Source organism: Clarias gariepinus, chromosome 1 (assembly GCF_024256425.1).
Source record: "Clarias gariepinus isolate MV-2021 ecotype Netherlands chromosome 1, CGAR_prim_01v2, whole genome shotgun sequence".
Lineage (NCBI taxonomy): Eukaryota > Metazoa > Chordata > Actinopteri > Siluriformes > Clariidae > Clarias > Clarias gariepinus.
The window spans coordinates 46,513,808-46,541,006 of record NC_071100.1 but is presented as its reverse complement, the minus strand read 5'-3'; the positions used below and the strand labels follow the sequence as shown (position 1 = coordinate 46,541,006).

The following is a 27,199-nucleotide window of genomic DNA, read 5'->3' as shown; positions in this document are numbered from 1 at the left end:
AAAAAGTCACTTTGGAGTAATGTAATAAATAATGCCTGAACTTTACTTTATCTATCTATGAGTATAACTGTTATTATATTATTTCTATACTATTACTATAATTATTTCCCAATTATCAAAGTTTTCAATTTTTTATTATTATTATTTATTTATTTTACTTTCTTTAAAAAAATTATCATAAAAACAATGTAGCTCTTGTCTCTTTTGGTGTTTAGTCGGGAGCGCGCATTTGCTGTACACTGTGTGTGTGTTTGGAGGTGGGAGGGAGTGTTGGTGCGCGCGTCCGTGCACGCAGCTGGCGCGCGAGGAGCTCCGAGTCGATAAAGAGAGAGGACTTTAAATCCCGGCGATCACACGCGCCGTGTTGCTTTCCGGTGGCGCGCGCGCGAGAGAGAGAGAGCGAGAGAGTGAGCGAGAGGAGAGGAGAGGAGGCGCGAGACCGTACGCACACACGCGGGACGGATTGTGAGCGCTCGTGTGTCTCTCCTTGCAGATTTGTTGTTGTTGTTTGTTTTTTGTTTGTTTGTTTGTTTGCTTGCCGGTGTGCGCCGCGTGCTCCGCGGATGGGGCTCGCGAGCCGCCGCGCTGCGCTCCGCCAGGCGGGCCGATGGTAGCGCGCGCGCCCCGCGCCGCACGGGACCATGGTGGAGAGGAGCGGCAAGTTCCTGTTCGCCGTCGTCGGCTCGGCGCTCTTCATGCTCATCCTCTACCAGTACGCGGCTCCCGGCGCCGTGACGGCCGGCTTCGGCTTGCCGCGCGCCTACGCGCCCGAGGACGCCGACGACGCCGACGCGTTCCCGACGCCCGACCCGCACTACGTCAAGAAGTACTACTTCCCCGCGCGCGACCTCGAGCGCGCCGTGGACTTCCAGATCAAGGGCGACGACGTGCTCGTGTTCCTGCACATCCAGAAGACCGGCGGCACCACCTTCGGCCGACACCTCGTGCAGAACGTGCGGCTCGAGCTGCCCTGCGACTGCCGACCCGGACAGAAGAAGTGCACGTGCTACCGGCCCAACCGCAAGGAGACCTGGCTGTTCTCGCGCTTTTCCACGGGCTGGAGCTGCGGGCTGCACGCGGACTGGACCGAGCTCACCAACTGCGTGCCCGGGGTGATCAATAAGAAGGAGAGCAAAGTGAAGAGCCAAAGGTGTGTGTGACATTCACTTACTCTCTCTCACACACACACACACACACACACGCACACAGTGGCCTGTCTCTGGATACATCATTAGTTTTTTTTTATTGTCATGTGCAATTTAATTCGAATGCACTATTTTATTCAATTCTGTTCTATTCTTTTATTTATTTATTTTTATTATATTCTGTTCTGGATTTTTATTCGGGGTCAATAATCATCTATCTATTTATTTGTTCTATTTTTTTCTGTTCTATTCTATTTTATTCTATTCTATTCTATTCTATTTTATTCTATACACACACACACACACACACACACACTGACCTGTCTCTTCCAGCATGATGATACATCACTAGTTTTTGTTTTCTTGTGCAATTTAATTTAAATGCACATATTCTACTATATGCTATTCTATTCTATTAATTTATTTTCTATTCTTTTCTTTTCAACTCTATTATGTTCTATTCTGTTCTTTTATATTCTTTTCTATTGGTTCCTGTTCTCTAGGCTGTTTTCTGTTCCGGCACCTAGGTGGTGGAATGAACTTCCTCCAGATGTCTAGCCGAGTCACTGGCAATCTTTTGGCGATTACTAGAGACCTATCTGTTTCTTAGATATTTGGATAAAAAACAAACAAACAAAAAAACTCTCCAGCAGTGTTTGACTGATGGCACAGTAATCTAGTACCCCAGTGTAGGGATCTTGAAGGATACTTTAAAGCACTTTTTAAGTCGCTCTGGATAAGAGTGTATGCCCCATGCCTAAATGTGATTCTATTCTATTCTATTCTATTCTATTAGTTATACATCTCCATAGTGCAAGTTTTCAGAGAAACTGGATGCTTTGCATGAGCTTCAGAAGCAAAGTGCTCCCAAGCAGAGATGCAAAATTGATGAAATCTAGATGTTTCCACAGAAGAACACCACTTAGCTCTGTCTTTCTTTGTGTTCAAGGAAACCGTCCCGAGTCCAAGCTGGTTTTGTGATTCCGAGTAAAAGAGTCTAATGCACTCTGATTGTAAAAGCATGACATCTTTTTTTTTTTGTTTGTTTGTTTGCTTTGTTTCTTTTTTATCTTCTGCGTTCAGAGCTTCCCTATCCACATCTGTGTTTTATTCTCTCATGGATTTTCCTCATAAGTGAAGTGGTTGGGTACGGGGCTGAGTAAATCAGGTGCATGAGAAAGAGACAAGGGATAAGGGAGAGACTGGCAAAGTTTGTGCCTTATCCCTGGGATGCGGTTTTCTATGCTTTGCCGCAGGCCGAAAGTTTGAGCACCGTTAAGAAACGTCTTTTACCTGGAAACATCAATACTGTATAATGAGGCTTTAAAAATGATTCAAGCCTCATGATTCAAGCCTCATGGACCGTGGTTAAAAGGGATGGGCATCACCATGGACCATGCGATACGACATTATCATGATACCCAGGTGCCGATTTGATCTGTATTGCGATCCTGTTAGTATCATGATTTTTAAATATCCAGATTCAATGTAATTTATTACGTTCTTAAGCAGATATTTCACTCCTACCACACAGGATCCTGTGCTGCCTGCCAGTGTGGGAATATTTTAGAGTGCACCACCTATAGGATTATAGAGGAACAGCAAATTTTTTTTCCACCTGAAATGCAACCATTAATAAATTAAAAACTAATAAAAAAATAAAAAAGATTTTGGAGCCAGTGTGGTGATACATGAATTTCCACACAAAAAGAATAACGAATTAACTGAATAAATTTTTACTGCCACTAGTATATAGTTGTTCCAAACAATAGCTTTAACACAATGTGCACTGTATATACTGATACTGATATATACTGTATTCACACATGTATGTTTATGTGTGACATTCGCTTCTGTTATCAGTCGCACCGCTGTTATAAAATATCACTTTTTTATTGCTTTTAATTAATTATTTGTGACACACTTTATCATTAATTTATTTTCCTTGTAATTTACTTTTTAAAAACCTTTTTTTCTTAAAGTACTCATGGTTTTTATTTATTCATCTATTTTTGGTTTAGACTCAGTGATGAATTAATCCATCCTGTACACACACACACACACACACACACACACACTAAAACAGTAAAGTCAACATTTTGATTTCGATGTGTACACACAGGGAGGTTGTAAATCTCACCCAAATCACATTAACTCCTATAGAAGCTTATTTAAATGGCCTTAAGCTCCCTGTGTTTGTAAGCAGGATCAGTTTGTTGCAGGAACGTCCCTGACGTGTAGTAGGAGCGGAAAATTACTGCGTAGTAAAACGGCCTTCTTGTAAACACAGGAGACATTCCAGCGGCGTGGACTGGGGGGATTCAAAACAGGCCTTGAGTCAACCGGACGCGTAAATCTGTTTAATATTCCCGTCCATCATATTTCTGTGCTTAGTGCATCAACACCAAACAACCCCCCCCCCCCCCCAACCACCAAAAAAAACAAAACAAAACAAAACATATCATTACACTAACAGCTGGATTTTATACAAAGCTTGACATTAAATGCGCTGTTCATTTACTTACTGTATTTACACACAGCAGAGATGTAAAGGAGCCTAAAGGATGTATAAGGATTGGGAGACCAAATTAAAACACTGAAAAAAAAAAAAAAATTATTCAAAGCACAATTATTGAATATTTCTCATTAGGATTACACAGAGACATATAAGATTAATTTAAAATGAACTATAATATATAAAAAAAATATATTGTATTTTCTTTTCTAAAATATATCATTAGTAAATTACAATAAAAAAATAAGGATCATTAAATTAACTGTAAAGGTCATTAAAGTTCCTTTTAAAAATAGTTTCTTAAAATAACCAAAATGATTAGATTTAAATGAAAAGAATACGAACTTTTAATGAAGTAAATATCATGTGAAACACAGCCTACAGTCTTAAATTTTTTTTTATCAAAATGTCATAACGAGGAATTTTAAATAAAATTAATGCTTAAATTTTATTTTACTGTATTTTTTTAACCTAATAAGGCCATTTTTTTCTAAAGCTCTGCATTCCTGTTACCATAGCACAGATCTTTTCTGACAGATATTTCTAATTGAAGAATTTGTAAATATTAAAAAGTATTTGTAAGTTTAGCTATTATGTTTTAGCGCGCTAAACAAAAATAAAAACCGCCTAGCTGAAAAAGCTGTTTGAAAGGGAAAAAAAAACCTTTAAAAATCATACATTCTAACATTTACATGGTTTTGCAAGCAGCAGTTTGTATTTTGCGCGAGCTTTAGCAAATATTTTTGAAACGGCTAATATAAAGTGAGTGGGTGTGGCTTACTGTAGGTCTGTCTGATTGTTACAACATGGAGGAGGTGATTGTTATCGTTGTTTAGCGGACATTTGGGGAGGAATTCCTCATTTAGTGATGCATGTCCTAAGATACTTTGCTTTTTTGTGGTAAAATTCAAATTTATTTTCCCTGCTAAGAATTTTCCGTTAGCAATGTTTGCGTACAATATCCATGTAATTAAACGGAATATATAATAAATAAACAGAATAAAAATTTAAGTGTTTTTTTTTCCATTGCTGTGAAGTGAACGTTTAATCGTTGTTGCCGTACATCTAAACTCCAACGCATGCTTGAACGCCCAGTGAGTTGAAGGACGTGGTCATGTCCTGTCTTTTGCTGTCACGTCAGATTTATTTTCACCTTTTTACACATGACCAAACTGTGAAGAACACCTTAAAGTGGAAGTCAGAGTGATTAGTTTTTTTTTTTTTTTCTAGCTGTGAATTCATTTCTGTTAAGGCTTTAATTAGTGTATTTGGCTAACGAGCATCCCCGCTGATGATGTCCAGCTCTAACGATTACATTGTTTATTCCCAGTTATTGTGTAATCCTTAAACATAACTCACAACTCCTGGAACTTGTGGAATGAGAGGTTTCAAGTACGAGATTCAGATTTTATTTAAAAATTAATATGCTTTTTGAAGTTGTATTAAAATGTTTTAAGTTATACTCTATACTGTACTAAACTCGTAACTTAAAACCCATGTTTAAAAAGTACTTCTTGCATGAATTAGATATTAATCCAGGTATAATTTGTGCCATGCCTATGTTTATAATTTGTGCAATGTATATAGAGATTAATTGTATATATTAAGAGAGTTTCAGGACATCTATATATACACAAATCTACATCTACAGTATATATTTATGTGGATTATAAGAAAAAAAAAGTACAGAGTGAGGTTCCAGCTATGTGGTTTAAGTGGTTTAATGATGTTGCGTAGTGTTTAGCACGACACAATATCAACTTAAAGCATTAACTCATCAATATGTAAGACAGCAAGGCTAGGTGGGGTAAAAAACAAACAAACAGATTAAGCGCTCGTATGATGTGGTGTAATTAATGCGTGCTTACATCGGAAAGTGTGTGTGTGTGGTGGTAGGAGTTTATTTCTGAACCTTCACACTCGTCTCATCTTTCCTATTTAAAGATATTGCAGCAGATTTCGACTCCCAGGCCAATAAACCGGGAGAGAAAACTGCCGCAACACTTCTGTCATTCGTTTTAATTTTAAGATGCTCTCGCTCTATCCACATTTCTCTCTCTCTCTCTTTCTGTCCCTCTCTTTTCCAATGAAACAGTCTAGGTAATTTTCCACACGCATCGCAGCTTCAAGGGGACGAGCGACACGGCGGATCTGACGTACCAGTTAAATATATTTTCCTTGGAATCATTTTTGCTGCTATAATGTATCGTCCATATTATTAGAAGCTTCAGTATATTATATCGTCTCTACGGAGGTCCAGGTAGTATGAAAAAGCTGCAGTGCTGTAGGCAGTAATTAAGGCAACTCGGCAGATTTTAATTAGCATGTTCATCTCTTGTTTATATTTATATATGAAGTAATGTATAACTCCAGGTCTGCCCGAATGCCAGACGTGATTGATGGTTAAAAACGTTGATACTGTACAGTGAGGGATAAAAATGGGTGAATTACAAACCACCAGGGTCACAGACTGATATTGTTCAAGAGCTCTTCAGAAGTGCTTGATATGGCAGAAAGGAGAGATGGCCTCCGCTGAGGAGGAATTACGGGAAACCGCTCTACCGTGGCAGCTCAATGACTCTCCACTCAGGAAATATTAGCAGTTATGTACAGTATATTAACGAGGGATGCACCGGTTCTGGGTTCGAATGATTTTTGGAACTGAAGTCAACATCAGAGACACTTCTAGATTGCACAGCATTTATGATCTTTATATTCTTAGAGTGATTTCAAATTCACATACAGGGATGGCTATTGAAAGACACTTTTTAGGAAAAAACATAAAAAAGAGAAACAACAGGAGGGAAAAAATGTTTTGCGGAAATGTATCTGGGTTGTTGTACCAAACATCAGTAATCAAAGGATAAATGAACATAAAACTTTTAACAAACTTCAAATCAATTAAATTTTATTTATATAGCGCTTTTAACAATGGTTATAGTCTCAAAGCAGCTTCACAAAAATGAAAGAAATTCATGAAAAAAAACTTCAGTGCAATTCAATAAAATCCCACCTATTAAAATTTGATTGGTTACAAGAATTTAGCCTCGTCTCGTGATTGGTTAGAAACCGAGAGCACAAAAGCGTTACCTACTGTAAATCATTGTGTTTTTAGCCCACGTTTAGCACAGTATCTGTTTATCATAAAAATCTCAACAGCATAAACCAAATTTATGTATAATTAGCCAGATTATTAATATTATTTACGTATAATAATAATAATAATAATAATAATAATTATTATTATTATTATTATTGAAATGATAAAAAAGAACAATTGCAAAACTTTAAGTCGGGTTCTGTTAGCTGTTCTGTAAGATTGTAAAAGGTGAAGAAATCCCGCCTTCTGCGTTGTGATTGGTTACAAGAATTTGGTTTTGTCTGTTACTGGTTAAAAACTTAAAGCATGAAGACGGATCTTAACTCATGTTTTCAAGCGCAGTTTGAAACAACTGGAAGCCATTTTTTCTACACAATTTATTTATATGTGATTTTTTTTTTTTTGGAACTTTGACGCCTTTGTAATTTGGAGACATGCTTGTGGTGAAAAACTAGAAATGGTCTATGACCTTAACTTCATAACCTCCTGGCAGAGGCAACCCGGTTTTAAGCTTTAATCTCCTGGTTAAGAGTCCTTGGATGCCCAGCTTTAAAACAACTCCCGCAGAATTACTTTACTTTGGATTTCATAGCTTTTCTTCGCATAAAAGTTTTTTTTTCTGTTATTTTGCCATAACATACCCACGTCTGAGCCTCACCTGACCTGCGTGTCCAGTTGTAATGTTCATTCATATTTCGTGAAGGTTAGTTGCTCTCAGGAAGGATTTTTTCCACGCATTGATGGTTTTTAAATCTGTTTACCCTCTATCAGTTTCGCGCGAAATATTCCTCTAATGTAACAAGTGTCCAGCATTACCAAGCCCTGTAAAAGTGTCGCTTTGTTCTCTGGGTTCAAGAGTGCACCAGATGGCCGGGCTCTCCCTGCCAGTTTCTCGCTGCCAGCCCTCGGCTGATCCAGTCTCCCTCATCAAGGCCTTCATGACATAGTGACTTTGAATTCGAAGCTCGGCCTCTGGAGATGTAGCCCGGCGCTCGCGTGTTAATCTCATCAGATCAGTGTGGATTATGCACAGCCCCATCCAAAACCTGTTACGCCCTAATTCAGATCCTACGCCCATCTGCTGTACAGGGGACCTCAACACTGTAGAGCATCTTCCTCAAACTTTTTTCTTTTTTTCTTCTTCTTTTTTTTTTTTAAATATAATGTTATGCTTGCTGCATGCATCCATTGTAATCTCGCTACATGAGGAAACAATGGAATAATGTGCGAGAGCCAGATTGGCAAACGGCCAAGTGATGGGAGTAGGAACAGTGAAAACATTGTGAACATCTTTATTTCTTATACATAAAAAGTGTTTAACTTTTTTTTTTCTGGCTGTGCAGACTGGAGTAACCTTCCTCGATTATATTTCTGTGTTACTGTATATAGCGATGCTGAACTTGAGTCCAAAAGTTGATAATTTAATATAAATTAATATAAACAGGGATGTTCAGATTTATATGATGAATATAACGATGCACTACAATATCAGATGCATTGCTGCATCATTTGATTTATTTAGAAGTTTATAAAATAGTTCGTTATTCAGCACATCATATTTTAGCACATTTTATTGTATTTTTTTGGGGCTGTCATTGTTTGCTTGTTTGAAAATTGTAATCAAACTCAATCCTCGGTTTTACTTAAACTCTTAAATATTTGTCGACACTTTTTAAAAATCTGTCTGTAAGAACGATGCCATCCTCGATCGATAAAAAACAAGATTATCAATAAGGAATAAATTCTGGAATAAAATAAGAATAAAATATAGAAACACTTAGAAATAGAAAACATAGATGATAAGAACAAAATTGGGAGTTTCTGATATGTCATGTAGAAGCAAAGTTGATACTAAAAAAAATTATATGTCACTCTATATTGCACAATCCTGACCCCATATATATATATTTATATATATACATACATATATGTTTATTAACACAAGGTAATTTGTTGCTTGAGCACTTTTTTGCTGGCTGGTTCTACCATCCTGAGTATATCCCATATCCTGTGGCAATCACTGTTATGCTTATGTTAGAGGTCTGAAAACTGAACACAGTGATGGTAGACCATCAATACAACGTCAAGAAATGCCAGAACCACTATGATTAACCTGAGACTAACAGACAGTAAATCTACAGTAGCTTTAGACGGATAATATTAATGGGCGTGGATCCTGTAAGTGGAGCCTTTAAGAAGCCCCTCCACAAAGCACGTCCGTCTTTTCCCGTTCCGTTGCTGGCACAATAGCTGGATTTAACTGCGAGAGATCAGCAGGTCAGATGGCAGCCATGTTTGTGGCAGTGTGTGTGTGTGTTTCCGGATCACCGTGCCGCAGCAATCCCTGGCACTGCTAAAAGTTGATTGAGTATTCTGACTGTTGGCTCGCACTCGGATCCGTTCTTATGGTATTAGAACGCCTTTCAGGTCCAATTTATCAGAACATCAAAAACGTCAGGCACTTCCAATTCATCCATCCGATGCATTTGAAATAAGAGCTGTGATATTTTAATCCTTGCCTGTGCTTAACCTAAAGTAACCTCTATCCTTTTATCTTTTTTTTTTGATCACTTATGTTGCACTGACCTCACCTGTCCTAGTATTTCTATTGTTAGTACTCCTATACCATTTTGAAAGATTATTTACCATTGTTTAGAAAGGCCCTTCCGTGACTTTGCTTAAACAGAGATTTTACTAAAAAGGTCCTTTCAGGCAGCCCTGTGCCAGGTAGAACCCCCCTGAAGACTGCATGAGATTGATTTCCTGTGCCGAGAACAAATTGCCACGCATTGACTGATTTAACAAACATATTTATTATTCATAATTAGGGCCTCCGTGCTCTCGAAGGGAGTTGGACCTTAGCCGAGCCTTAATTGGGAAAAGTTCCCGAGTCCTCTCCTCTCCTCTCCTTGCCAAACAGGTGCGGCCGTAATACGATGGAAACTATGCTTTTCTCGCAAAGAATAACTTGTTATTTGGACACTTTATATTCGTTTAGCGGTGAACTCGGTGACCGTTGAAACCAGAAACAGGTGAGGATTGAGGGAACCACGTAATTACTTTTTACGTCAAAACTGGCCATAAATAAGTAAATTAATGAATGAATAAAAATCGCTTGACATATTTTCAATCTCCCCCACTATGTGTTGGCTGAATTTCACCATTTGCGCCAACAATTGCAGCGGCAAGGCTAATAACAAAGCCTAAGAGGCCCGCCTCACACTGGGGGAATGCGGACACAAAGGGCAAGCCCGGACTTGAGAATGCTCTCAGTTTTAGTGCCTCTCTTTGGTCCATTATATCATGTGGTAAAGAATCATTGGCAGCTTTGCAAGCGATGGTATTGAATGTATGAAAGGATAATGACACAGGCTTTTCCAAATGGCTTTCACGAGAAGGGATATTCCTCATCCAGGCAGAACCTCTGGGAAATTCCTGGACCTGTTCTAGTATCTTTAAGTGTCAGAATGGAAGCGGATTGTTTTTGTTTTTCCTCTGACATCATGTTCAGAAGGGAAACAATGCATTGCAACAAGAACTACAACAATCAAGGGCAGCGGTATAACAAATGATAAACCCTTTTTAATTATATTTTCAGTCCAGTCCCAGGGCAAGCATAAATGGTTCTTTCAGATCACTCCGTGGAACGCAGAAAGACGTCCAGTAGTTTGTCTTTTAAAGAAAGGTGTAATGCAGGTGTACCGGTTGAGGTATCTAGATAGATAGAGCAACCGTTTCTGCAATCCCGGCTCGACCAACCCCACATGCCTAAGACGATGCCGACATACAGAATCAACCACGTTCTGTCTTCAAACATCGTCCGTGTTTTTCCCGTCGATGCAGCTTTTGCCGTATTATCTCCTGAAAGGAGGGTCGAAGGGAGGGAGGGAGGAGAAAGCACCAGTTCTTGATTTATTGCCTCTGCAGAGCAAAGACGAGGGGAGGGGAGCAAGAAAAGAGAAAGGAAAGCTTTCCGGTGCTGAGACTAGGACCGAAGATATTTAAAAGCAAGTTTTTTTTCTTCTGTTTTGAGAGTCAGAAAGAAAGAAAGAAGGGGACTGACATTTATAGCCTCTCGGAGGATTCCTTACATCCCTATTTCTTATGCTTTCTTCTACATCGTTTTCCGAAAGCTTGTTCAGTTTACCCTGCCTTTCCTTTTCTTTGTGTCCACTTTGGAACTTTTTTTTTCTTCATTGCCTAGAAGAGGCCCCTGGGAATTACCCAGAGTGCCACTCAGTCTGTCAGCTCTTCTCCCCATGAGGCTGTGCTGATGGTGCACCTCGGAGAGAAAGAGAAAGGCAGAGATAGAGGGGGAAAAAAGCAATGAACGAGTGGTAGTCAGGCACACAACTGTCGCTCATCACTAGAGCCCCCACTGAGCTTTTCTTGCAAGAGGCCGCAGTTGGCTGTGAAAAACCTTTTTGTGCGTCTGTGGAATTTCGCAAACTGGAGCGTGACCCGGAATGAAAATCTAGATGTTTGTAAATTCAGGTGGCGCTCGAACTGGGGTGCTGTCACACGGGGCACCTGAAAAAGGTGGTCCCTAAGGGCGTTGTTTAAGCGAGTGCTTGAGGGATCTTTACTTTTGGTTCCGTGGTGGACGGCTGCATTCCTTTCTACGCTTATCAGTTGTTCTGCTTCATTTGTGTGCTGATGCATTGTGATCCCCACAGGCATAAAATGACATGCTCCATCTTTAGCTGCTCGGCATAGTGTTGTAATAGAGTGTCTAACGTGGTGCCATTAGATCCAAAGTAGATGTTGGTCTAAACATAGAACCCATACGTGTCTGTATTTGAAGTCGTTATATTCCTAGTTGAGAAACGTCCCAATAATAGGCCAATCAATTATGAGACTTCTATGGGTTGGACATGGTACTATTGGGATCAATAATTGGGGTGTCATTGCTCGTTTTTGAATAAGCTCAAAAAAGAACAAATTAAGTTAATGTTATGTTTAAGCCCAGTTTTCAAAGAATGGCCAAAGTATTTCTACGAAATTTCAGGAATTTTCAGAGATTTCACCCCACGCATCACTTTGGTAGAATATTTCTTATATTATCCACAATGGTGCCAGTAGGATGTAGCCCTGTGTACTTAAAGTGTGCTGTCATTCTGTCCAGCTCTTTGTGCCTTAAGAGAAATCTAAATGTTGTACGTTGAGTTCAACATTTATACCAAGATCGCTAGTATTTCTGTGTCTGTATTCTCATTAGATACTGTGGCTAATAAACTAAAAAATGGAGAGTTAGTTGAAACATTTTTTTTTTCCTTTTTCTTTTTTTTTTTTTAGGAGCGAACCTTGTTAAGACGTGAGTGTGCTATCCGAAAAAGTTTCCAGAACCTATAACTACCTGTATGGTTCTTAAATCATTACACAATGAAACATTCATAGAATGTTGTCTAAAATGTTCCCAGGACGTTATCCAGACAATCCCAAAACGTTAACCAAAATGTTCCCAGAATCTTATCCAGAAAATCCCAAAATATTGACAAAAAAAGTGACCAGGATGTTAACCAGACAATCCCAAAACGTTAACAAAAAAGCTCTCTGAATGTTACCCAGACAATCCCTAAATGTTAACCAAAATGTTCCTACAATGCTCTCCAGCCAATCCAAAAAAATGGTACCCAGAACATTGTCCAAAACATTCCAGGGATTTCTCAGAAAACTGGATGGTTTAACATCCTAGGAATCAAAAATGTTCTCGCTTACAACTGTGGCAACCTGACCATTATCCTTTTTATAAGTGAGATCATTGGAAATGTGCTAGGAATTGCTGAACATGCCAAAGATATGTCTGTTTGAACATATCTAATGTTCAAACAGACATATCTTTTTTTAAGGGTTTGATAAAGCCATAGGCTAAAAAAGAACCGGATTTTCTGACATTTCCCTACGTCTATTTCCGCATTCTTTCAAGTCTAAACCTGACCTGAATGACAAAAGTGGCCACTTTTCTGTCTTTAGTCCGACTCGGCAGTTGCGCAGAGCCCGAGCTGTCACCTTCTTTTTGGTTATTTCTCAATGACCAAAGAGGATACCAATTCCAATTCCTCTAGGATGGAGGATTTCCAGCCATTAGAACTCCCTCAAATGGCGCAGTCATGTTAAGCTAGATTAATCTGCAGTGCGGAGCCTTCGAGCGTCCCCAGAGAGGACATTCAAAACCCAGTCTTGCTGACACTCTTTCGTGCAGCCACCTGGCCTCAATTTCTGCAAGAACTTCTAGGCAGGCTGGATTCCTCTTTCATCACTCTATCTTTATCTCCACGGGAAGATGCTTCCGTAAGGCAAGCTTTAATATCGACTAGAACGTGACAAATCTGATTAGAGTAATTGGCTTAAGGATGCAGCCTTGTCCGCAAAACCATATTACAATACTGCCTCGACTATTAGCGGTACCGTAAAAGCATCGCTGGTTGTTTGATCGATTAAGAAAACTCCTCGTTCTCTGACGGACGTTGGTTTACACCGAAGAATTTTCACCTTTCTTTGTTCCAGCGCCTCTTATTTAACTTTCTGGCTGCGAGGGAAACAAATTGACTCTCAAGCATGCATAATTGCAAGAGAAAAGCGCCTTTTCAATCACCTCCATGCCTTTTCTGGTGAAAAATAAGAGGGGGAGGCATAAAGAGAGCATTTACTTGTGGCCTAGTGGTAAAAATTCCATCAGCAAAGCTCAGCAAGATTCAAGGATGACCCAACGAGAGGGACTCTGAGAGTTATGGCTGTCAGCATGTAGAGCCCTCATTAATGAATATGATCTCCTGCCGTGAGAGAGAGAGAGAGAGATGTAAAGATATAAGATGGTGGACTGAGATGAGGGATTTTGTGAGTGAAATATTACTGACCGTGAAGTATACGAGAGAGAGATGAAAAGTGAATGAGCAGTAGAACTCGAGCTCTTCGTTTCTTGGCGAAGGAGCAGACGTGATTTGTTTTCCCCCCCTCATCTTTCGGACGATATAATATCAAACAGATTTGTCAGTTCGCCTCACAAGTCTGACCCCTGCGGTTCACCCGTGTCTGTATCACTCTCGAAGCCACTCATCACTACTGCACATACATTTCCTTATCGTCTGCAGTTGTCCCGGCACCTAGACATAGCTTAACTAACTTAACGCTTTCGTTAAGTGCGTTCTGGCAAATCAAGTAATGAAACACGGATTCCTGGACTTGACAAGCGAGCTAATTGAATCGTTGGGAAATGTTAATCTGACAGTGGTGGCTTGAGATTGCGTGAGATGTCAACACCGGATATCGTCAATCTACTCTCACTGTCCAATTCCACGCTAGTACTGGGTTGGACCCCCATTTTGCCCTCAGAACTGCTTTAATTCTTCATGCCATACTGTAGATTCAACAAGGTGCTAGAATGTGAAAGATTTTTTAGATACAGTGGGTACAGGAAGTGTTCAGGCCCCTTTAAATTTTTCACTTTTTGTTATATCGCAGTTGTCCCATTTGCTAAAATCATTTAAGTTAATTTTTTTTCCCTCATTAATCTACACACAGCACCCCATATTGACAGAAAAACACTGAATTGTTGACGTTTTTGCAGATTTATTGAAAAAGGAAAACTGAAATATCACATTCTTATTTAGATCCTTTGCTGTGACACTCATATATTTAACTCGGGTGCTGTCCATTTCTTCTGATCCTCCTTGAGATGGTTCTACAGCTTCATTTGAGTTCATCTATGACAGATATATAAGACCTTACAGCTCACAATGAATGTCAGAGGAAATGAGAATCATGACGTCAAAGGAACTGCTTGAAGAGCTCAGAAACAGAATTGTGGCAAGGCACAGAAATTTCTGCTGCACTTAAGATTCTTAAGAGCACAGCGGCCGCCATAATCCTTAAATGGAAGGCGTTTGGGACGACCAGAACCCTTCCTAGAGCTGGCCGTCGGGCCAAACTGAGCTAACGGGGGAGAAGAGCCTTGGTGAGAGGGGTAAAGAAGAACCCAAAGATCACTGTGGCTGAGCTCCAGAGATGCAGTCGGGAGATGGAAGAAAGTTGTAGAAAGTCAACCATCACTGCAGCCCTCCACCAGTCGGGGCTTTATGGCAGAGTGGCCCGAACGCAAGCCTCTCCTCAGTGCAAGACACATTAAAAAACACCTGAAGGACTCCAAGATGGTAAGAAATAGAACTTTTTGGCCTTAATTCTAAGCAGTATATTTGGAGATAACCAGGCACTGCTCATCACCTGTCCAATACAGTCCCAACAGTGAAGCATGGTGGTGGCAGCCTGGGAGTGAAGCGTGGGGGAGTTTTTCAGCTGCAAGGACAGGACGACTTTTTGCAATCAAGGGAAAGATAACGATGAATGGCCAAGTACAGGGATATCCTGGACGAAAACCTTTTCCACTGTGCTCAGGACCTCAAACTGGGCCGAAGGTTTGCCTTCCAACAAGACAATGACTCTAAGCACACAGCTAAAATAACGAAGGAGTGGCTTCACAACTCTGTGACTGTTCTTGAATGGCCCAGCCGGAGCCCTGACTTAAACCCAATCGAGCATTTCTGAAGAGACCTAAAAATGGCTGTCCATCAATGTTTACCCTCCAACCTGACAGAACTGGAGAGGATCTGCAAGGAGGAATGGCAGAGGATCCCCAAATCCAGGTGTGAAACTCAGAACCTTCTGATTAGTAGTCCAATATGTTTTATGGTTTGGTAAATCAAACCAGAAAACAACAAAACGATAGCTAACTGGTAAACGAGTGCTTGAGCTAAATTTGCCAGTAATGAAGCTTAGCCACTTCCTTTTTAGGTTTATATTAAAGCAGCTTTTGAAGGCTTAATTCTGTTACAGTAAGTCAAGGGTTTTTTTTTTATCGTTTCCGTACTAACTGTAGGGGGTTTGTTCCACGCAAGGGATTTTTCTTACCAAAGGTAGTCACTGACAAGGTACACTTAGACAAATAGATATGGATGATAAATAGATATGGATGCAATTTATTTTATTTTTTTTACATTTTTTCTTTTCATGTTAGTGTTTCATTCGGATCGGCAATCCGATCCACACAACAACATGGCACAGTTTTTATGCCAGATGTCTTGCATGATGCTGGGGTTTGGGCATTGGGTGAGCCTTGGACCCCGGCCTTCCGCATGGCAGGTGAGAAATCTACCACGAGCCACGAGTCAAAATATTAAACAATTTGACGTGTAAATCCTGCAAGTTAAAAAATGCTGCAGTCTTTCAGCTGCCCTAAGCAGCAATTAGTGTGTGTGTGTGTGTGTGTCTGTGTGTGTGCTATCTTTTTTCATGCTGGGAAGGCCACAGACATTTTTTTTCCTTCCCCCCTTTCATTTGTCTGTCCTTCTCCCTTTCTCAGCTGTGTCGAAGTCGTCGCGCTTCCTGAGGCTGCTCAGGGGATGAGAACCACTAGGAAGTCGCGTAACGTCTATCAGAAACGGATCAGATCACTCTCTGTGATACAAGGCTCAAATTGTGTCATGTGATCACTCTTAATTAGCTTCTCCGAGACAGTCCTGCGCTTCAAAATCTGCCCGACCTTCGCTCGAGGTCGTCCGGACGTGGTGAAAGGAGTGTTTCTTAAAGGGTTGGAGCACAAATGCAAATATGCGTCCTGGCTGTTCATTCATGCAGAGCTGAGTCGTTGTCGTCGTTGTTGTTTTTTTGCCTCCTCCCTTTTCAGTCTTTCTCTTTGGATGTATGTTGCTATGCTTTATCAGGAAAGGTTTACCTTAAATAACCCAACGAAAGCAAGCGTGTTCAAATGATTTAAGGGCCCTCATTCCTCCCTTCTTGTTTATGAGCTCTATCTAGAAGCAATTTGGATTTCCTCCTTTCCTTGCTTTTTTTTTTGCAGAAACTGAATTCTCTTGTTTTTTTATTTTTTTTATTTATTGTTTTCAAGCATGGCCAGCTCTCCTTCTGTCTGTTTTTTTTTCCCATCACTTGTTTGTCGTGTTCAACCAGACAAGCTGTAAATCATTATTTCCTTAAAGGCTGAACTTTCACTGACCTAGGATAAGAGCAGGAGCAAAACACATTGTGATAGCACTTTATTTACAAAATGACAAGCCTTGTTTTATAAAGCACAAATAAAAAGAGACCTCACGATAATATTAAAATAAACAGTGATAGGTCAGGTACTGCGCCGGAGTCTCAAGAGACAATATCAGGATTTGGTTATGTAACGGAGAAACATTAAATCCAATCCATTTCCAAAACGGAAATCATCTGGTACAACTACAACTCAATTTAAAGATAAATGCTTACCAAAAGTCAGTGTCTGGGTAAAGAGTGAATTAATCATTGGTGGAAAGGTTGGACTACCGATCATGAATCACATGACACCACCACCACCACCACCACCACCCCGACTCCACCAATTGTTGGATCCCTGAATGTAATTGTTTCAGATGTATCATGAGACAAATGTAAGTCACTTTGGATAAAACCACCAAATCCCCTAAACCTAAATTTCCGAGACACAACGCAGAGTCCAAGGTTACCTCTGAAGGAGTACCTCAGATTAGAGAAGCTATTTTTAGGGTTTCTTAAGGAGTGGAGGAAAAGCTGACGAGTCGGTGGAAACGAAACCTTGGCAATCACTCTGAACATTCCATCCAAGGTTTTGGAACTGCGACATTGTTTGAGGATAAGGAAGAGATAGATGGAAGGAAATACAGGGCAGTTCATCCAAGGGTTTGAGATCCCTCGTTCAACAAAACCAGAAGCCTTCCGAAATTAAGAACCTAAATGATTTTCGGCCTAAGTAGAAACCTAAGCTGATTGAGAATCTTTGAAATAACTAAAAAAGCTGAAGCAATTTTGACAAGGAGAACTGTCCATCACGACATGCACAGCTGGTAAAGATATGTAGAAGGAAACTCACCAAGGTAATATGAGGGGAGAAGTATTGACCCTTGGGTGAATGGGACCATTAAAAGGTTAAGAATCACAGTTAGGTCCGTGTCATTTTAAGGTTTGATTACAACAAATGAAGAGGAACATTAAGTTCTGTTTTTTTCAGCTTCTCACTAAACTTCTCATACGTTTTGCTCTTCCTGCCACAACCTTCTCATTTTTATCCGGGCATGGGACCGTCATCCTTCATCCAGTGGCTGGGTTTGGGGTGTTGGCTAGGAATCGAACCAGGGCAAGTGATAAAGTTCCTTAATTCCAGCGTAAACAATAGATCCTAAATATTACCATGCTGTTGTATAGTATGTTTTTGGTGCATCCACTGGCAGACTCTCTCTCTCTCTCTTTCTCTCTTTCCTCCTTTCCTCCCACCACTCTTTAACACGTTCTCTCCTCCATCACCCATGCTGTTGTGTGAAAAGGCTAGAATTTGTCTGGCACATCCACAGCAGATTGTGTAACATAACTCGAGCAGATAGCTCCATATGGCACCGCCATTCGTGCTATGACCATGGCTGGCTGATTGATGCAGCTCCGCACAGGAAGCGATCTCTGCATTAACGCGGCCCAGAGTGCACCCATGTCGCTCGAGCGAGTCGGCACTTTTGTCCCGTTTCCTTTATTCATTCAGACATGTTCGAACTGATGCCCAGATGGAGTTCTGGTATGCGTTTGATTCGGGCTTATTGACGTTCAGCGATGCGTGGACTTCGCTTCGGCGGTATTGTCGACTCTCTCGGGGTCGGTGAGCTAGGCTCTGCAGTAGCAATAGCTATAAAATAATAATACAGACACCTGAGTACGGAGCAATTATCTTTGTAATTAAAATAGATACAAAGTTGTACCTCGGTACAGCAGAGCCTCTCCATTTTGTCCTTCGGTTTTCTCCTACCCATGAGGGATAATTAGGGCTGTTTTTGGTTCATCTATTCCCCTTTCCCCATCTCTGGTGCGTCCTCAGCTGTTTCGACTCCTCCATACGCGCACATATCTTTAATAACCATTAACACCCTAAACCCATCCCTAAACCATTACCATAATGTGTCTAAGAGCTGCCCTGTCAGAGTGTATGTACTTATCCTTATCTCTTGTGTAAAAGTCTGTGTGTGTGTGTGTGTGTGAGAGAGAGAGAGAGAGAGAGTGGGTAGGCATGTGTTAATCCTCTGGGCTGTAAGCGCTGCTGTAATGCGGATGCTCTGACCCTGGAGCCATTCTCCAAATCCACTCGCCCCCTCTCTCATACCTCCCCAATCCCACTACACATGAACCGACTAGCACTGTTCAAGCACTTGACCCGCTTCCATATGTGTTCCGCTTCGCATTCTGACTGGAGTATACCATATCGAGTGCTCAATAGTAGGGAAAGTTTCCAATACAAAACTGAGCTCTGCTAAAAAAAATAAATAAGGTAAAATAAATAACAACAATAATAATCATTATTATTGAAAAAATAAAAATAAGAAGTGTATCGATACCGATGTTTCATACAGTACTGTAAAAAAAATAAGGGAGAACAGGCAAATAAATGCTGTAGAGCAAGGGTGTGTTAAAAAAAAAAAAAAAAGGAAAAATGTATAAAGCCGAGTAAACGGCAGTGTATGAAACAAAGTTAGTTTTTGGTGTGACAACGCTTTGAGGAAACTTTAGCCTCAGATACAATTTGTTTTATAATGAAATTAGTTGCTAAGTTTTACTCAGCACCCTGCAGAACCACACACAGTTCCTCTGATGACTGTTGCACCTGATTTTTGTTCTTTGTTTTTAAAAAGTGGTCACTTTATATATATATATATAACTTTTAATTTTGTGGTAGAATACCAATGTTTTTGAGAATCAGAAATGTTTTTGTACAGAGTCACGTAATAAATTCTTAAAAATAAGAAATGATAATAATAATCATAATAATAATAATAATTATACATTTTTATTTTGTGATTTTGCAGCTTGTACTAAAAAACACAGGGTGCTCTCGACCTTTACACAGTATTCTAGATCTGTTAATAACTTTCCTATACATTTCTTTTTCATTCTTGTGTGTAAACCAGAAGTGACGCATCACTCTTTACAACTGTAAATTATGATGTCATTAACTCTTGCTTTGTTATTTCTTTTATGCTGAGCCAAAACACGTTCGTCATCCTGTAATTAAAGCAACATTTTTTTTTTTTTTACACTAAACCACATTAAAGTCAGACCTTCTTCTCTTGTTCCCTTTTAGTCAGACTTGTCTCCTTTATATTTCCATTCACCTTGAATGAGTCCCAATTTAAACTGGAAACTACAGGAGGCTCCGCCCCTTCCTCTTTCAGGTCATGGTAAAAACACATTGGCTAAAGAAAAATCTCACCAGTCTGGTATTTAAACCAGTTCGACCAGAAATATTAAAAAAGAAAAAAGTGTGAAAAGCCACCAGATGCTTTCAATTTTAGGGATTAAAAGCACCTGCTGCAAATCTTTCACAGCCAGTGTAACCTGTAATGTTCTTCTGTGAATCAAATTCTGTAACTGTACGTGTGTGTGTGTGAGAGAGAGAGAGACAGAGAGAGAGAGGGAGAGAGTCTTGTGACGGGTACATGGCCTTGTTTGAAATATTAATAAAAGCGCTCTTCCTATATTGCATCGAGCTGCCATCTGGGATGCTGTTTCTCTTGTGCCAGAGCCAGGCTGTTGTCACATGATTTTGGTTTCGATTAAAGGTCCTTGGAGACAGAGAAAGAGAGAGAGAGAGTAAGAGAGAGAGAGAACAAGAATGAGAAAGACTCACATAAACACTGAAAGGCGGCGAGAAAGAGACATTGAATGGAAGAGAGACACCTAGGAGGGGGGGGTCGAGGGAAGACAGACAAGGTAGACGGAGACAGACAGGAAATCAGAGGGACAAACGGACATGGGGAGAGATGGGGACGGGTGGTGGAGGGTAAGACAGAGAGGGCTAAGAGGCAGAAAAGACAGGGACTGAGAGACTGAAAAAAAAAGAAGAGACAGAGAAAAGAAAGAGAGAGGGAAATAGACAAAGACAGGGATGGAGACATAAGAGGAGTGGGGTGAGGCAGACGGAGACAGACAGACAGAGAGAGAGGCGTGAGAGATGGAAAGAGATAGTGAGACAGAGAAGAGTGAAAGAGAGACCAGATTTTTAAAAAAATTAAAAAATTACTTAAATTGAAAAGAATTAGCACCAAGCATCATGGCGGTTCTCACGTCCTCCACTCCGTCCAGGTGTGTGCAGTTTTATTGCCCCGGCACACAAAAGCCTGCTGTCAGCTTGATAAACAAAACTCTTTGTGTGTGTCTCCGTGCATGTGTGTGTTTCCCACCGACACTATAAACACCACCGTCAATCCGACCTCATCCAGTCTCCTCCCCATCGCCTTTAATTCCCCCATTGTATCTCTGGGTGTACATGCGAGTCTCTCTTTGTGCCCGAGCCGTGTAAACGCTCGCTGTTAATCATGCACGAGATAAAGGCTTCAATTCCGTCCGGCTTAGTTTCAAGCACGAGCTATTCAGACTGCGTTTTTCTTTGCAGTCGTGCCAAAGCAAATACGAGGTGCAGTGCTTAATACGCGATAGAACAAATATAACACGTAGTAAATGTATAGGGAATAAAAACGCTTTGTTGCTGTGGTGGCGTGCATGTGTGTGGGAATAAGGAACCCGGAGCATGATCGCCTCCGAAACACTTCAAAGACGTAAAGCTAACTAAACCTGCATGATAGGACGTTATATTGATTTATGATTTTCCTGGTACTTTGGTGCTCGTTAGTCGACCGGCAGTGACCAATAGGAGATCGTTTGGTGCAAGACCTTCATTAACACCGGGAACAGGCCCCGTGGTGGGCATTCCAGCCTGGGGTTATAGCCTCATTAACCTTACGCAGGGAGCCATTACGGAGCACCGATGACCCTTTCAGACAAACACGGACCGGGAAACTTGTTTAAAAATAAGGACAATAAGGTGGTTGTTCCAATTAAAGAGAATTTCCTTACTTGGAGATGCAGGTTTTAACGAGAACCCGAGCTGTCTTAATGAGATCTGGTTCGTGTGACATATTAAACAGTGTGTATTGTCATTGGAAATATTTAGTAGTGTTTTGTTGTTGTTGTTGATGAGACTAATGCTTTGGTAATATTTATAGTACATTGATTCATTATCTGGAACAACAGCTTCGGACTTGGTCCGCCCGTTCTAATATGAAACTGTTTCAATTAACAGCTAATCGAGGTTGTTTAAAGGTCCCATATTTTACTATTTCTTTAACTAGTTAACACAGGTCCCAGGGCACCCCCCCCTGACTCCCCCCCTGACTCCCCCCCCCCCGACTCCCCCCCTCCCCCAAGGTGGTGTGTTACTTTGCTCAGATAATAATTTATTTCTTACCTTGATTTAATTCATATTTATTTTATTTTACTCCTCCTCCGAGGTTGCTGTTTTGGTGTTTATGTTAATGAGCTACTCCTGAGCCACGCCCGGCCTGAGGATAGCAGAAGCTGGGGAAGAAGTATCCTCTTATATGAGGTCACATGGATTTAAAAATTCTCTTTAGACTCCCCTTATTAACTTTAAATTGATGAAAAAAAAAAACGTAAGCCGAGAACTGTTCAAGTCAAACTGGGACTTTTGTGCAGAATAACAGAACACAGTTACTGTATGAGAGTAAAAACTGCCTTTATTTCTCTATATAATCCCCCGCTACACTCATGCACGTATCCCAGTGTTTCACTAGTGCTCGGATACCATTAAGGTGGAAAGTTTTCTGAGTATGCCGGAGCTATGACCACAGTCCTTGCAAATCACAAAATCACAAATTCCGGCCTCCCAGGAACTCCTGGAAATGTATGGGGCATGTACTCGCCGAAACTCGCCGAGTTTCTGTAATGTGCAAGTGGTGTTGGTGAATGATTGTGTATACAGTCATCAGTAAATCTTCAAGTTCGGGATCATTATTCTTTCTGTATTGTGCGTGAAGTCTCCTGTAAATGTCAGTCAGTTTTATGATCTTGCTTCACAAGAAATTTCATCACAAGTCCCGGTTTGACTTGAACGCCCATCATTGTTTAATGTTGCTTTCAGGTAAAAGGAATAAACATTTCAGGGTGTACTGTTATTAAAAGTAAGCTGCTTAAAAAAAATAGATATAAATCATAATAATTAGAATTTCTCAGATGTAGACAGAGCGACAGAGCGTGTATGGGTGAGCGTTCGGGTGGGCGAGGAGGGGGCCTATTGTTACGCCGGCAGGTGACAGGGACTGACAGTTAGTTGAGTTTTGGGTCTTGGAAATGTCAGAAGGGATTATGCTTCAGTGGAGCTGAAGACCGGTATGTGTGTGTGTGTGTGTGATTGTTTGAGAGAGAGAGAGAGAGAGATATGGTCTCTGCTTGAAGCAGTTCACAAGCTAAAAAGTGCCACTCAGCACTTCATATCCTGGGAGATGAAGCGTGGCTAAGTCGATGTGCGCTTCAAGCTTTATCTTAGTTCTGCTGAGGAAAACTTGGCCGGGGTTTGAAAATGGCCCCGAAGTCTTTGCAGTGCTTATTTTGCCAACTCTACTTTCTATCAGGTCCAATTCATAATCTACCGACAGAAATGATTCGCTTTTCATTAAGTTAATAGTAGAGGCCGTACGGTCGCTCAGCAATCGTTCTGTATATCACGGGGTGTTGGTGACGTTATAATAACGATCATGTGACTGTTATTGTGAACTTTTCTAACAGCCTTAAATGTGGTTTCATTCTATCGTTTCCTCCAAAAGGTTTCTTCTCTAAGATTTTGCTACTGCAATCTGTCATTTTTAATTGGTGCTTTGATTATATATAACGTTAGGTCTACGTCCAAAGCCATTTTGGAGCAATGTTATGGACACAAGCTACTGTTAAATAAACAGATAATCACTAAATGCACTAAAAACATCAGTTGGTTTATTATTTTTTTTTTTTTCTTTTTAGCATGAAAAGTATGAAAAAAAAGCCATTTTTTAATGGAGTGGGCGGGGTTTCAGCATGGCTTTGGGAGACTTTGTCTGTGTAATCTGGCAACCCAAATCAAAGTCAGCGGAGGAGAAAATAAGCAAGAGGAAATGCAGTATTTCACTTTCAGATATATACGGTCTATAGACAGAGTAAAACTTTAGCTGTTTTTTACTATGGTGGTAAAAAGTTATTTATCCATTACAGCACTACTATCATTTTTTTCAAAAGATAAAGCCTAAATGACTAAAAACTAAACAAAGACGGTAAGCTAAAATAGAGTGGCGTAGAGGTTAACACTGAGGGGTCCAGGTTCGATTCCCACCTCAGGTCTGTGTGCATGGACTTTTCGTGCTTGATGGATTTCCTCTGGATAATCCGGTTTCCCCTCATAGACCAAAGACAAGGCTTTACAAATTCTCCATAGTGTTTCTAAGTGTGTGTGTGTGTGTGTGTGTGTTTTTGTTTATATATAATAGTGCCACCTTAAAGCATAATTTTTCCTTCTATCACTTTCTCTTTTGTTGCACAGGTATTTCTTGCCATAGTTTTTTCTTTGACAGTTTCTTAAACTTTGACAGTCTAAAACAATGACAGGAAGCTTGTCACTTTTAACCAAACCAATAAACTAAAGGATAAAACTATTACAGTCTGTCCAGTAATTTGCATAAATATTGATACCCTTAAACAACATTTTATTTTAGTCCAATCAAGAATGAACACTGGGTTGATTTTCCCAATCTGGCAACCTTAAAGAAAAATTATCGATTCTCTGACAACGCAAAATTGTTTTTTTGGCACAATCCCAACACTGCTACAAACATCACTCCCACAGTGAAGCATGGGGGTGGTAGCATCACGCTGAGCAATTACCCTGGCAAACTTGGTCTCCTTCCAAGAACAGGTGTTTTTAATACTGAAATCTGTGTATTTTTGTGTTTTTTAAAGACGTTTTGTGTTCTCCTTTCACTCAAACTACCTAACAAGGAAGGTTTCCAACAATACTAACATTGTTAGAAATGTGAAATGAAACGACATAATAGAAATGTCCTCATACTAGGAAAAAAAGGTGTCCTAATCTCTTCAGTCATCTCTGTAGATGATCTCGAACAAATGGATCTTAATTGGCTCGGGGGGTGGGGGGACAGGGGAGAAGAAGGTATTATTGTGTCTTGTTGGTTAATGGAAACCTTTAAAGTGTTTATAGGGAATACACTCTACATGCAATCTGTACATTTTATTCATTTATCCACGTTCAGTAAACAAATCTACTTGTGAAATAAAACGTCATATAATCGAATTTCAGTTTTTCACAGCGAAACATGAATGAATGAAAACGAGCATAACAGACACTTGACTGAACAAAGAGCATCCGTACGAAAGTGCTAACTAGATAGGGTGTGTGAGAGTGATCCTGGGGTCAGGGCCATCGTCATGCAAAGCTTTGCAGTCGCTCTTTCATCTTTTCCCTTTTCTTTTCGCTCTCTCTTCATCTTCCTCTTATGCTAAAAGAGCCCTGTGAGATGATGGATGAGAGTGACAAGTGGGTACACACCCACACGCGCTTTCAAAAGGAGTGACAAACCGCCCACCCGAACCCCACACGTGTACATGTCGAGGAAGCGATGGAGAGATAGGATGAAACGGTTTCCTAATTCATGTGCATGCCTGTATAAGTGTGTGTGTGTGTGTGTGTGTGTGTGAAAAGGAAGGGAAGAGAAAGATTGTTGTGTTAGGGTCTTGGCTGCGTTGCATCTGTTGAGAGTCTGTCACTTTGTTTAAATACCACACACAATGAATAACACACACACACACACACACACACACACACATGCATACGTGCTTTTGATGCCTAAAACCGTTTTGTTTTATAACGCTATCAAGATCCTCTCACAATAGGCCTGCAGTTATAAATTATAGACGTACTTTGTCCCGCTCAGGTTATGTCAGAATATGGGAATGCATAAACAGGAAAAGCAAGCTTGAGCTAATTCGCATGATTTTTCCATCCATCACGATGTTTTGATTCGATTTCCCCAGTGTCACTATCGTACGAGTAGCCGTCTCGTCACTTTTGCATCATCCGGTGCTGTCACACTCTTGAGATATTAATACAAACGTACAGAACTTTGTTGGCACTAAATAATCCGCCAGTCTCAATCTATGACCAAACAAATCTTTTATAATGTCTCATTTTTGTCTGCAGCATTCGAACACCATGCCAGGACAAAAAAAAACAAAAAAAGAAAGATGCACACTTTAAGATTTCTTTCAGCCTCCTTTATTCTCACATTGATTATATGGTGTCCAGTTCATGTGTGAAGATGACACCTCATGCTCCCAGAGTCACTCTCTCACAATTGAGGTCCTGTTCCACCAGGGGAAAAACTCCCGTGATGTGATAACCTGGTCATTCAGTACGTTAAGGTCAGCTGACTTTATTTTATTGCCACATAACGTTGCTGAGTCTGGACCTGAGCAGATGAAGCCACCCCAGATCATAACACTGTCGCTTCCCTACCATTAGTTCCTGATTCCAGTCATTTCCAATATTTTTAGTTGTTTCTTTGCTTGATGCCGGTCAATAATTTGAGCCCTGTAACTTGGCTCAATTAGTCGTTGTTATGTCTGAACAGAAATGTTTTATGGCCCTGTGTTTATTCTTTCTGCCAGTGACGTAGTTTGAAATCTGTTTTAACCCAAATGAGATGGAATTGTTTTTGTGTTTAGTCTACTTTCTGGACTTATCCCGGCATCTGCCTGCAAAGGTCGTGCTAACTGTGATGTCCTCACGCGGTGAACGACCAGGCGAATAAAGCGCAGGGAAAAGCTCACGGCCGAAACTGTATATTTTTCGTTATACATATAATACAGAAAACATGTGTGATAAAGAAGCGACTTCTGAAATTCATGCAACATGGAAGTGACCAGTCTTGCTTCCCGAAAAAGTTCAAGTTGCCAACTTTAGCTGTTTTGGAGAGATGATTTTATATGCGCCCCAAAAACAGCAGTTTTTTTCACTCTCGCTTTAATCAATAATTATTTAAAATGCAAATTATTCATATCTCTTTATAAGTATTGATGATAAAATTGGTGTAAGATTCTAGAAGCATATGAAAATTTTGCTTAAATGAAAGAATTTCATGCAAATTTAAGCAGAACTAAACAATCTGTAGTGTCCGTAACCATGTCAATTTAATGCTGCAAAATTGATAAAAGAATTTATCAATTTGGAATAATACGCATTTTCAGGTTTATGTCTTTTTATGCAAAATCTAAAATGGCCAAGTTTCATGTGAATAACAGTTAAGATTATTAATTTAAAAAAAAAAAAGTTACAGACACTACATGAAAGGGCATGAACTTGTCTTTTTATTTGATATAAATATGAATGTGTATGCATGCTTACAAAAAATGAAGCATGGATCGGGAGATCATTTTTAAGTATTAGGGAAAGTGCTGTTATATGATCCTCTCTAAAAAATTCCCTTTCTCTCCTAGGTGAGACACTTTTTAGTACCAATACGTTGGTTACTTACTGATGAACCGCATTTA

General features: G+C 40.2%; 1 protein-coding gene across 1 annotated transcript in view; it reads left to right on the top strand.

Moving 5' to 3' along the window:
* The first annotated feature begins 327 nt into the window (after positions 1-327).
* hs6st1a (heparan sulfate 6-O-sulfotransferase 1a) overlaps positions 328-27,199 on the top strand; it is a 116,309-nt gene continuing 89,437 nt past the window's right edge. The window contains exon 1 of the mRNA XM_053501386.1: positions 328-1,150. Coding sequence (XP_053357361.1) covers positions 642-1,150 — 509 coding nt within the window. The 5' untranslated portion in view covers positions 328-641. The remainder of the gene's footprint in view (positions 1,151-27,199) is intronic.